Consider the following 13,993-nt stretch of genomic DNA (forward strand, 5'->3'; position numbering starts at 1 on the left):
AGGGTCTTCTCCATGAAACTATGAAAGAGAATTTTCCAGACATGCCAAGAAATTCTGAAATCCAAATAGCAGACAGTTTCAGAACCCCAGCATGACTCAACCTGAATAAGACATCCCCCAGGCACATCATAATTCACTTAACTAAAGTTAATATGAAGGAGAAAATTCTGAAAGCAGCAAGACGTAAGAAAACCATAACCTACAAAGGGAAGACTATTAGAATGACTGCAGATCTCTTTGCTGAAAACTTTCAAGCCAGAAGAGGGTGATCATCGACTTTTAATCTCCTAAAACAAAATAACTTTCAACCCCAGATCCTGTATCCAGCTAAACTAAGTTTCATTTATGATGGAGAAATTAGATACTTTAATGACATTCACATGTTGAAGAAATTTGCCATAACCAAACCAGCTCTTCAGGATATTCTCAGATCTATCCTCCACAATGACCAGCACAATCCTCTACCACAAAAGTAAACTCACTCAAAAACTTTTTACCAAACTCCAACTTCCACACTGGTAAAAGGATTAAAAATGTCCACTGGACTTTCAAAAAACTCAATACCCAATATTTTACCAGGCTTATCAATATTCTCCATTAATGTGAATGGTTTAAACTGTCCTCTAAAGAGGCACAGGTTGGCTAACTGGATACAAAAACTCAGGCCAGATATTTGCTGCATACAAGAATCACATCTTACCTTAAAAGATAAATATAGACTCAGGGTAAAGGGATGGTCGTCTATATTTAGGGCAAATGGAAATCAGAAAAAAGCAGGTGTTGCAATTCTATTTGCAGATACAACCGGCTTTAACCCAACAAAAGTAAGGAAGGATAAGAATGGTCACTTCATATTTGTTCAGGGTAATACTTAATATGGTGAGATTTCAATTATTAATATTTATGCACACAACCAGAATGCACCTCAATTTATAAGAGTAACTCTAACAGACATGAACAACTTGATTTCCTCCAGCTCCATAATAGTCGGCGATTTCAACACTCCTTTGGCAGTGTTGGGTAGATCCTCCAATAAGAATCTGAGCAAGGAAACTTTAGATTTAAAACTAACCATCCAACATTTGGATTTAGCAGACATCTACAGAACATGTCATCCCAAACAAAACTGAATACACATACTTCTCATCAGCCCACGGAACATATTCCAAAATCAATCACATCTTAGGTCACAAGTCTATCCTCAGTAAATTTAAAGGAATAGAAATTATTCCTTGCATCTTCTCGGATCACCATGGAATAAAAGTTGAACTCAGTAACAACAGGAAATCTGCATACTCACACAAAAACATGGAAGTTAAATAACTTTATGCTGTCACTAATACTATGTTTTGACTTTTGATAATACCTTTGTAAGAAGTGTGAGATAGTAACTCATAATGATTTTGATTTGCATTTTTTTATGATTAATGAATGATGTTAAGCACCATTTCATATACTTGTTAGTCCTTTTTACATCTTCTTTGAAGAAATGTCTTTTCAGATTCTTTACCTATTTTAAAATTGGGTTATTCGTATACTACTATTAAGTTTTATAAGTTCTTCATAAATTGTGGATGTTAACTCATCAGATGTATGGTTTAAAAATATTTTTCAATCCATAGACTATCAGTTCATTTTGTTTATTCTTTCATTTGCTGCACAAAACCTTTTTATTTTAATGTAATATCATTTACTTGCTTTCATTGCCTGAGCTGTCATTGTGATATCAAAAAATGTCATTGCAAAGTCCAGAAGATTTTCCTCTACATTCTCTTCTAGGTGTTTTATAGTTTCAGGTCTTACATTTAAATATTTTAATCATTTTGGGTTTTGTACATGACATATGATAAGGGTCCAGGGGGTGGCTCTTGTGGCTCAACGGAGTAGGGCACTGGCCCCGTATGCCAGAGGTGGTGGGTTCAAACCCAGCCCTGGCCAAAAACAGCAAAAAAAAAAAAAAAAAAAAAAAAAAGATAGGGATCCAATTTTATTCTTTTACATGTGGAAATTCAGTTGTCCAGATAATTTATTTATTTATTTATTTATGTATTTATTTATTTTTATTTTTGCACAGGGGACATGCTACTGTTCTCTGTATCATTTCAATTTTAGTATATGTGCTGCCAAAGCAAGCACAGTCCAGATCATTTATTGAAAGACCATCTTTTCTTCATTATGCGTTCTTGAAAACTATTAAAAATTAGTTAACTATGTGTGTCTGGATTTATTTTGGGGGTCTTCATTCTGTTCTATTGGTGTGAGTGTCTGTTTTTATGTCGGCACCACACTGTTTTGTAATTTTCAATCAGGAGTGGTATGCTGCCAATTATATTTTTATTTTTTAGAATTGGTTTGGACATCTGAGGTCCTTTGTGGTTGTATATAGATTTTAGGGCTGTTTTGTCTGCTGTGAAAAGTGACACTAGGATTTTGATAGTGATTGCATTTAATCCGTATATTGCTTTGGGTATTCCCAATTTTTTTGTTTTTCTTTGTTTTTCTTTTTCCTTTTTTCTTTTCTTTTTTTTTCTCTTTTTTGTTTTTTTATAATATTCCTTCTTATATGTATCAAAAGTCATACTTAGCGATGAGTTCTGGTTGCAAAAGAGGATTTTTTATTTTTTCACCTATCTCTAACTCTCTGTCCAGAAGTATGACAACATTTTAACAATATTAATATTTTTGATCCATGAACATGAGATATCTTTCCATTTATTTGTTTCTTATTCAATTTCTTTCATCAGTGTTTTATTGTTTTCAGTATACAGATCTTTCACACACTTGGTTAAATTTATTCTAAATTATTTTTTGAGGCTATCATAAATGCTATTATTTTCTTTTATTTATTTATTTATTTATTTATTTTTATTAAACCATAGCTGTGTACATTAGTATGATCGTGGGGCACCATACACTTGGTTCATAGATCATTTGACACATTTTCATCACATTAGTTAACATAGCTTTTGTAGCATTTTCTTAGTTATTCTGCTAAGACCTTTACATTCCACATTTACTAGGATTCACATATACCCTTGTAAGATGCACCACAGGAGTAATCCCATTAATCCCCCTCCTTCCCCCCTCCTCCCTCCCATTTCATTTTCAGCTAAGTTATTATTTGTGTATCAACATGCTCTTCAGTTTTGCATATTGACTTTAGATCCTGCAACTTTACTGAATTTAGTTGTTATTATAGGATGAATTTCATATCGTGAATGTGTGCTATTTCTGGGGATAGGTCATGGCTGGAAGTCTCCACAAACTCATTTGGAGTTCCCTAGGCATGTTCCCATCACTGAACAGTTTATAATTCTGATTCCCTATCACAAAATCCACTACTGCATGTTGTCTGCTCCAACCTTGCTCATTCATGCCATCATTCACGCACACACACACATCTGTTGGATAAAATTAGTCCAAAGTGGAGTTTGACTTAGATTCCAGTTAACAATTCCAAATTATTAACATGAAATTTATCATTCACCCCATTTCTATGTAGGCATAAGTTAAAGTACATGCAATTTTGTTTGGCAGAAACATGAAGATATTTTGTCTCCTTGAAGGTAAGCAAGTATCACATGGGCTTTCTTAAAAATAAGTTTCAGTATGTATAAATAGGCAGACATTTAAACATAGACCATAGTTTCTTTTTCTAAGTTTATAAATTTCTTTCGTTTTGCTCATATTTTTTTTAAATTTCAGAATATTAGGAACACAAATAAAATGTGTTTTGTTTACATTCTTTGTTGTTATACTAATTGAATCAAAGTTATAGCTGTGCCCCTTCACTTAGACAGTGTGCACTGTACCCAATAGGTGTCTATTTATCCATCCCCTCCTGTCTCCTCCCCCAAGCTTGATTTTCATTGAGACTTAACTTTCATATGTGTGCACTTAAGTGTTGACTGATTAGTTCCAATTTGGTATTGAGTATATGTGTTTATTTTCTCCATTCTTGTGATGTTTCACTTAGAAGAATGGTTTTCCAGTTCCCTCCAGGTTGTCACAAAAGATACTAGATAGCCACTACTTTTCAGACTGAGTAGTACTCTATGGTATGCAAATACCACATTTTATTAATCCATTCATGTATTGATGGGCACTTAGATTGTTTCCATGTCTTTGTGATTTTGAATTGTGCTGCAATAAATATAGACCACATTTAGTTCTCCCATTCTGATATATTTAAATTCTCTAAGTGCCATTTCCTTTTGCTGTTAAAGAGGAATTTCATTTCTCAAAGCTCTTTTGGGTAGTGAATGAGATGTTGCATGAAAGCCCACTTTGTAGCATATCACACATGCAGTTGATCCTTGTCTTGATATTTTTTAGTTTCTAATTCTAAAGTGTTTTCAGTGTCCATGGATCTCTGAGAGAATTAATACTTATGTTCTATAAATATTTTCCAAAAGCTGTTAAATTAGCCACATTATATGAACTCTGAGACATAAATTATCACTAAAATCACCCCTATGCTATCAATTGAAAGGAGGAAGAGTGGAGATTACACTCTTCATTCATACATACATTTTTCTAACATATGAAGAGGAATATTTATTTACCTATTGACAAGTGTATTCCTCTTCATATATTAAGAAAATGCATATATGGATGTGTGTATATATGTATATGTGTATATTTATATATATACACAATTCTGTATACATAATTATGTATATATTATGTATACATACACAAATTATGCATATACAGTATATAATATATTCCTTACATATGTGTGTGTGTATTAAAATGATTTAAATGTTTGCAATCCTAGACTGTTCTTATATTTACCCACATAAACTAAACTAAAAACTATGTATTTAATAAAATGTTTGCTTCAGTGTGGAGGAATAAATGCATTTTTGGTTTCAGATAAGCGAGCCTATGTTTGATATGTTTTGCATTAATTTTGATTGGTTTAGGTATAGCCTTAAGACTAAGTTCCATAGTCCTGAGGAGTAGCTCAGAGTTATAATTTAAACTACATTACTGTACCTTTACCTGCATGTGCACATACAACATAATCTTTAGCTAGTGTGCAGTAAAAAAGCCCATTTCCAGAAGCATTCTTGTTTAGTTTACATTTATGTTTTCACATATTTATTTATACTAGCCAATAGTTCATTGGTTGACTAGAAGCTTCAGGATAACCTCTACATAATTTTTAATTTTTATATAAGTATTATAGTTCTTATAGCAACTAAATAATATAGGTAGTATTTGTCTTTCATAGGTGAGAACACTAAAGCATACAAAAATAAAATGCCATGTACAAGGTCAAGCAACTATCAATTAATTTACAAATGAAGATTTAAACCCAAATGTGTTTTACTCCAAAGTTTGTTGTTTGTATGACTGAATTTCACTTTAGCATGAGGGGAGACATGAAGACTGGGAATTTTATAAAGATGGAACAGATTGGTTTGCTTTGGTTTCAGTTTTCCATTTTTGCTGATATTCATTCCCCCCAAGCAATATTGCCCTATAGAAGAAAGGAAGAGCTTATTTTAAAACAGTCATGGCATTTTATACTTTTTTTACTTTAAATATTTCACCTTGTGTTTGCATTCTTTTCAGAATAAGGGAGAAGCCAATTCATGAACAAGAGAAAACTTGTTAGATTAATTTGGAATGTCATATGGCCTCTTGGGTGCTGAGCTCCAGGGAGAAAGCTGTGTCCTTGTTCAAGACCTGTCCCTTTTGTAGTATAAAAGTAAATAAATACATTAAAGTAAATGCACCTGCAATATACTATTATTTTATGTATAGAGGAACAGGTTTATTTATATCTCATTATTGTTCTCTTTTTCACTCTTGACTAGGAATCTGAATCAGTACAAAGTTCCACTTAAAATTTTCTGGTTGAATATTCAAGGAGAAAAAAATTGTAGGTGGCAAAAAGTCTCACCAAAAGGTTTGTATTCACACATTTTTTCTTTGTTTTAGTGAAGACATACCTAATATGTAATTCCCTGAGTTGTGCACATAAAATATTGTCATCAAAAATATTGTCATAAACATTTAATGATGGAGTGATTTTTTAAAAATCATGGTTGAGAAATAAAATCCATCAACATGATGTGCTGTAAAGGAGAACATAGAATACAAAAACTCTCCAAAAAATTTATACATTCATTGTAAAATCTAATTATTTCTTTACAATTTTTCATTCCTTTATTGTTTCCATAAGCACTATTTTGCGCCAACTATGTGCAAACTATGTGCATATATGTGCTCTATGCTAAAGCATCAATATATCAAACTTTCTTCCTTACCATGTCATCAGCTACAAAAGTTGACCAAGAAAAGGATGAATTGATATGCTTGTCATGAAAGGAATATTGTAGAGTGATAATGGAATTGTGAAAAATGGTGTAACTGGTTATGCCTGCAGGGGAAAAATACATTCAAAGGCAAGTATTTATGAGAGTGTTTAATGTTTCTTCTCAGTACAGACTTCATTCTGACATTCCTCAAGTTGGGCAAAATAGGATGCAAGGAAATTAACTAAAGTTGACAGGAAATATTGGAAGATGAATATCATAGCATTAATGAGGTTTTTTTATAAAGTTAGAATTCAAAACATTCTGATAGAAATAAATATACTGCATTGTGTCCTCCAGCATTTATTAGCTATCTTGGTATAGCACCAGAAGGGGTAGATTGGATAGTGCTAAATTATGTTATTTTGTGATAGGAATGATGATTAGAGAAAGAAAATGGAGAATTTTGAACAGCAACCTATAAGGCATTCATCCTACCCACACTACACTGAATGTTTTTATGTATGTGAGGCTTTTTTGTTGTTTGTTTGTTTGTTTGTTTGTTTTGAGGCAGTCTCAGTCTCCCTGGGTACAGTGCTGTGGTGCCATAGCTCTCAGCAACCTCAAACTCTTGGGCTCAAGCAATCTTTTTGCCTCAGCCTCCTAGGAGTTGCTGGGACTACAGGCACACACTCAGCTACTTTTAGTAGAGAGAGGCTCTCACTCTTGCTCAAACTGGTCTGGAACTCCTGAGCTTAGGCAGTCCACTGGCCTCTGTCTGCCAGAGTGCTAGGATTATAGGTGTGAGCCACCCCCGTGGCCTTCTTGTGTTTTAAAGTAGAAGCTTTTCTTGCTTATTTATAACACATTTGGTAGAATATAATCATTTAGAAATGTTTGAGTAAATAATTCTACTAAGCAGATAAAGAACAATTATATGTTATAATTTGAAAGAAACTTTTGAAACTTCAAATAAATATATATGACATGTTTTATAGAAGAGTTACTTTAAGAATTTTAGTCATTAGCATCCCAAATGTACAAATAAATACAATAAAAGTCTTAAATAATTCATGCAACATTTTGAGAAAATAAAGATACTTGATCTAAAAATCCCAATTCTCTACCAATTTCTACAATATATCTTTTACTTTATATCTATTTGAACTATTTAAGGCCATTGCAGCAAGCTAGATTTAAAACAACATTAACTCACACAACATAAGTTTAAAAAGACTGGAAGAGCCTCAGATGTCAAAGTAAATGTTCTGGAAGACATAGTTAAAAATGAATTCAGCTTGAGTCAGAAGAAAAATCTTTGGTTCTACGTAAGTTGTGCGTAGAACCTGGATCATAGAAGGTGCTCATTAAATGTTAGCTGAAGTAAAGTATGGATTGCATGAATATTTGGATGTTTGCTTGCTTGATAATTTTTACAAAAGTAATTTTTATATCTTCATATTCTTTGTAATAAAAAAGAAGGCATAATAAATTAGATTAATATAGAGATGAGAATTTGGAAGATACGGTGAAAGACTACAAACAGCAAGTTTGATGATAAAGTTTGAGGGTATGGAAGAATACTGCTACCTGGTCTAAAGAAAGTAAGTACCTGAGGTGCTGTTGAGGAAGGGCTTGAAAGTCTAATTCACAAACAATGGGCTTCAGAGGACTTACTGCACTAGTCAGAGGATATATCAAATGACCAGTGGGACCCAAAGAGGCAATAGTTCACCCAAGTAACATAGGCAGGCTTGGGATTCAGTTACCAAAATTTATTTTTACAAAAAGAAAGATGACTTGAGGATATCTGCCATCACGGATATGAACATAAGATTGGGAGGAAAATTATTCCTTAAAGGTAAATATTTCTGCTGGTACAGAGTAAATAGCATGACTGCTAAAATAATAATCTTATATATAAAGTCAGCATGAATTACTGTAGACAAAGGAAAGTAATTAGTTCAATTTAAAAATGGTTATAATTCACAGAATTTGCATTTGCATTTTGAGAAATAAATTATTCTTTCTTGAATGAAGTTGAGACTGGTACATCTGGCATGTCTATGTGAATATACATGAAGAATATCACAAACACAAGATGCGGTTGGCAAGAATCTAAGCAAGCAACAGTTTGGATGATATTTAATCACACACACACTGTTGTGACTGAAAGACTTGATATTACTGGTTTTCACAATTTAATATTTTCTTCTTCTAGATTGAATGGAAATATGGAGAAAAGAAATCTAACAGTCATCAGGGAATTTGTCCTTCTGGGACTAACAAGCTCAGCAGAGCAGCAATACCCTCTGTCTGTGCTCTTTCTCTGCATGTACTTAGTCACTATGCTGGGGAATATGCTCATCATCTTGACCACTGGCTTTGACTCTGGCCTCCATTCCCCCATGTATTTCTTCCTTAGTAACTTGGCCTTTGTGGACATCTGTTTTACTTCCACTACAGTCCCCAAGATGGTAGTGAACATCTTGACTAACAGGAGGACTATCTCTTTTGCAGGCTGCCTCACTCAGCTCTTCTTCTTCAGTTCTTTTGTGAATATGGACAGCCTCCTTCTCTGTGTGATGGCATATGATAGGTACGTGGCAATTGGCCACCCTTTACATTACACTACCATAATGAATCTTCGCCTCTGTGTCCATCTGGTGGCTGGGCTCTGGGTTATCACCTATCTCCATGCCCTCATGCATACTGTCCTAATAACACATCTGTCCTTCTGTGCCTCCAATGTCATCCATCATTTCTTCTGTGATCTTAACCCTGTCCTGCAGCTCTCTTGCTCTGATGTCTCCTTCAATGTACTGCTCATTTTTACTATAGGAGGTCTACTGGCTCTCACACCCCTGGTGGGCATCCTCATCTCTTATGTACTTATCTTCTCCACCATTCTGAAGATCACATCTACTGAGGGGAAACAGAGAGCCTTTTCTACCTGTGGCTGCCACCTGTCAGTGGTGGTGTTGTTTTATGGCACAGCCATTGCTGTCTACTTCAGGCCTTCCTCCTCCCACACTCCTGAGAGTGACACCCTGTCAGCTGTCATGTATTCAGTGGTGACTCCCATGCTGAATCCTTTCATCTACACTCTAAGAAACAGGGCTATGAAGAGGGCACTTCAGAAAATGTTTTGTAAAGTAATACTAGTCCAGTGATTAAGAAAAACTGTATGCCCAGGTGCTCGTAATAACGGTAATGACAGAAACCAGTCATTATTAAAGATCTCTCTTATTCTGGAAACTGTGTTAAGCACTTTATATGGATTATTACATTTAATTCTCTAACTAAATTTATAAAAGTAATGAAATCTATTTATTAATAAGGAAAATGAACTTTGGGGGAGTTAAATGGTAAAGCCCGCAACTCGTAAGGAAATAGTTTCTGACTCCAATTCAAATATGCCTTAGTGATGAGATGTAAGTCCCTGCAATAAAGTTCTCAAAAGTAGCAGATTAAAACAAATTTTCCTCAATTTAACATCCATAAATTCAGATTTTAAAATTAAAGGGACATAATTTCTATGCTGGACCCACAATATAGTGGAATAACAAAGGCTTTCCCTTTTTTTTTTTGCAGTTTTTGACTAGGGCTGGGTTTGAATCCACCACCTCCGGTATATGGGGCCAGCACCCCACTCCTTTGAGCCACAGACACCGCCCGAGGCTTTCCCATTTTTAGAAATGTGTCCTCAAAGAATACTCAAAAAATTGATTTCCTCTCACTTTAAACACAGCCAATTATTTTACTCTATTGAATCATCTTTGTCATAAAAATTCTTTTGGACCTCTGTAAATAGCTACTTGAATGAATGCATACTTTCAGAATATTAAAAACACACACATATATGCACACACACCCCTCCCAAACAAAGAACAAATATATCTAGACATAAGAAAATTTAAATCCATTCAGGAAGAAAAATGTTTCTACAAAAAAGCAATAATGTTACCAAGAATGTTTTGCTCTTTTAACATATTTATCTAATTTATAGTGTCAAATAAAGAATATAGTTAGACAATAAATAAGTAAATAAAGAAATACATTGGGGAAGGAATTTGTAACTTGAAGTTTAACTCATTAGAAATTGATATTTATTCCTCCCACTCTCCTCCTTAAGCCTTTGGGTTTTTTTTTTCCTTTTTTTTAAACTGTTGCAGATTACAGATGAGCCCCTAAATAGGGTGTTTTCTGCCTTCAAATAAAAGTCACTCCTACCTGGTAAAAAAAAAAAGAAAAAAGAAATTGATATTTGTTTTATATGTGTACAGTTAAAAGATTATCTGTCATGAAGTTTAATTCAATCCCTCCCTAAAGTTTTAGGGGTCAAAAAATTGTTTAAAATTATGGATTTAGGAGCAGGATATTGCTACAGTTTGAAGAGTATCTGTATTAGGCTTTCAGATATCACAGAGGTCAGTCCTGAATTGGGCAGCCTATCACCCCATACTATCAAATATTAAATTAACAGTGGTTATTTTATTTAGTATGACATAACATTATATCTTTCATTTTCACCATCCTTTATTTCTTACCCAAGGCGGTCTACTTCTCTACATTAATTGGTATTTTATTAAATCCCTGAATTGTTTGCTACAGATTCATGGTAAAGCTTCAATCATGTAGTAGCAGAATGAAAATAGTGATGTAAACCTAATTATTTAACACCTTTTTTTCTAGAGATCTCAATAAACAACCAAAATGGTGCAACCACGTAAGAAGGGAAATCATATATGTTCCCTTCAAATATATTCTGCAAAATTTCACCTGCTTGATGACAATAAATTTCAGCAAAAATGTAAAGCAAATTGGAGCACATAAAACCTAGGATTCTACCATTCACTTATCAAAATAAGATTGTTGTTTCTAATATATCCTGCTCCAACCCTTACTTACAGAGATTTTTTCTTTATTTAAGTAAAAAAGAAAAAAAAACAGAATAAAAAGAGAAATATGTGGGTAGTAAGAAGGAAATGGTAGTGAATGGTAGGAGTATGTGTACAGCAGTCTCCACCACACACCACTGCACTGTATTTCTTCTTAGACCTCTTCAGAGATTGGAAAAGTGAATTCATGCTAAGATGTCATTTGGTAGCATGAACCTGGGTTTCTTTTTTGTTTGAAAAAAAATATTTTTTTGAGACAGAGTCTCACTCTGTCACCCTTAGTAGAGTGCTGTGGTGTCACAGCTCACAGCAACCTCAAACTCTTGGGCTCAAGCAATCCTCTTGCCTCAGTTTTTCTATTTTTAGTAGAGATGGGGTCTCACTCTGGCTTAGGCTGGTCTCAAATTTGTGAACTCAGACAATCCACCTGCCTCGGCCTCCAGAGTGCTAGAATTACAGGCGTGAGCCACTGTGCCTGGCTTGAAAATATTTTTTATTAATTTATATTTAAAATCATAACTATATACACTATATACATTTACAGGGTACAATGTGGTAATTTGACATACAAGGTAGATTGCCTATATCAAACTGATTAACATAGCCATCACCTCACTTATTTTTTGTGGCAAGACATTTAAAATTTACTTAGTTAATTTGAAATGTACCCTTGCATCTGCACATTAGATGAGATTCCACCAAATGTCCTTCCTCCTTCCGTCAATCACCCTCCCTCTTCCCTTCCCCTCTCTCTCCTCACATCTCCTGCTTGCTAGACTTATATTTGTGTTTTATCATTTGTATGAATGTGGAAGTGTTTATATATTCTTTTCATAATAATATTGAGTATATTGGATACATTTTTCCCATTCTTGAGATACTTTACAAGGAAGAATGTGTTACAACTCCATACAAGTAAATGTGAAAGATGTAAAGTCTCCATCTTTTTTATGGCAGAATAGTATTCTATGGTATACATATGACACAATTTGTTAATCTGTTCATGGGTTGATGGACATTTGGGTTGCTCCCACAACATGGCTATTATTAATTGGGCTGCAATAAACATTCTGGTGAAAATGTCTTTGTGGTAAAATGATTATTATTCTTCTGGATAGATACCTAATAATGGAATTGTGGTATCAAATGGAATGTCAACATTTAGTTCTTTGAGGATTCTCCATATTTCTTTCAATAAAGATTGTATTAGTTGCAATTCCACCAGCAGTGTGAAAGTGTTTCCTTTTCTCCACATCCATGCCAATATCTGCAGTTTTGGGATTTTGTGACGTAGGTTTAATCTTACTGGAGTCAGATGATATCTCAAGGTAGTTTTGATTTGCATATCTCTGATAATTAGGGAAGGTGAGCATTTTTTCATGTTTCTTGGCCATTTGTCTGTCATCTTCAGAGAAGTTTCTGTTCAAATCCCTTAATCTCAAAGGAAAACGGTTGTTTGCTCTTTTCTTATTGATTAATTTGGGTTCCCTCTAGATTCTAGTTATCAGACCTTTGTCAGAACCATAATATGCAAAAATTTTCTCCCATTCTGAAGACTGTCTGTTTGCTTTAATTGTAGTGCCCTTAGCTGTGCAGAAGCTTTTCAGTTTGATCAAACCCCATTTATTTAGTGTGATGTTGCTGAAATTGTCAGGGGGGTTCTTCCTCAAAATATTTTCCCAGGCCAAAATCTTTAAACATTTCCTCTGCATTCTCTTCTAGTATTTTTATAGTTTCATGTCTTAAATTTAAATATTTTATCCAGAAAGAATCAATTTTGTTAGTGGCAAGAGGTGTGGGTCCAGTTTCAGTCTTCTACATGTGGCTAACCAGTTTTCCCAGCACCATTTGTTAAATAGGGATTCTTTTCCACAATGCATGTTCTTGTTAGGATTACCAAAGATTAAATGATATGTGGTTGGGCCCATCTCTAGATTTTCTATTCTATTCCATGGATCTATAATTCTATTTTTGTGACAGTACATGCTGTTTTGGTCACTATAGATTTGTAGTATAAGCTGAAGTCTGGTGACATAATGCCTCCAGATTTGTTTTGATTTATTTATGTATTTATTTTCTTTTTATTATTAAAGCATAGCTGTGTACATTAATGTGATCATGGGTCAACATACACTGGTTTTACAGACCGTTTGACACATTGTCATCACACTGGATAACATAGCCTTCCTGGCATTTTCTTAGTTATTGTGTTAAGACATTTATATTCTACATTTACTAAGTTTCACATGTACCCCTCTAAGATGCACCACAGGTGTAATCCCACCAATCACCCTCCCCCCACCAACCTCCCCCCTCCCTCGACTCCCTTTCCCCCTTCTCCCAATTCTTAGGTTGTAACTTGGTTATAGCTTTCATGTGAAGGTCCTACATTAGTTTAATAATAAGGGTGAGTACATTGGGTACTTTTTCTTCCATTCTTGAGACACTTTACTAAGAAGAATATGTTCCAGCTCCATCCATGTAAACATGAAAGAGGTAAAGTCTCCATCTTTCTTTTAGGCTGCATAATATTCCATGGTCTACATATACCACAATCTATTAATCCATTCATGGATCGATGGGCACTTGGGCTTTTTCCATGACTTAGCAATTATGAATAGGGCTGCAATAAATATTCTGATACAAATATCTTTGTTATGATGTGATTTTTGGTCTTCTGGGTATATGCCCAGTACAGGGATTACAGGATTTAATAGCAGATCTATTTTTAGATCTCTTAGTGTTCTCCAAACATCTTTCCAAAAGGAATATATTAATTTGCATTCCCACCAGCAGTGCAAAAGTGTTCACTTTTCTCCACAT

The 13,993-nt window shown here is 34.2% G+C and overlaps 1 protein-coding gene, 1 non-coding gene and 1 pseudogene across 2 annotated transcripts in view; 1 reads left to right on the forward strand and 2 right to left on the reverse strand.

Annotated features, from left to right (window-relative positions):
- Positions 1–2,035: 2,035 nt before the first annotated feature.
- Positions 2,036–2,136, reverse strand: LOC128573198 (uncharacterized; annotated as a pseudogene).
- Positions 2,137–2,548: 412 nt separating this feature from the next.
- On the reverse strand, positions 2,549–2,677 carry LOC128573231 (small nucleolar RNA SNORA40). Its single transcript, XR_008376385.1, has one exon. It is a non-coding gene; the product is annotated as a small nucleolar RNA SNORA40 (small nucleolar RNA).
- Positions 2,678–8,503: 5,826 nt separating this feature from the next.
- LOC128573022 (olfactory receptor 1C1-like) overlaps positions 8,504–13,993 on the forward strand; it is a 48,320-nt gene continuing 42,830 nt past the window's right edge. Inside the window, exon 1 of the mRNA XM_053573237.1 lies at positions 8,504–8,868. Within this exon, the coding sequence (XP_053429212.1) occupies positions 8,504–8,868 (365 nt within the window). The remainder of the gene's footprint in view (positions 8,869–13,993) is intronic.

This window comes from Nycticebus coucang, chromosome 20 (assembly GCF_027406575.1).
Source record: "Nycticebus coucang isolate mNycCou1 chromosome 20, mNycCou1.pri, whole genome shotgun sequence".
NCBI classification, from domain to species: domain Eukaryota; kingdom Metazoa; phylum Chordata; class Mammalia; order Primates; family Lorisidae; genus Nycticebus; species Nycticebus coucang.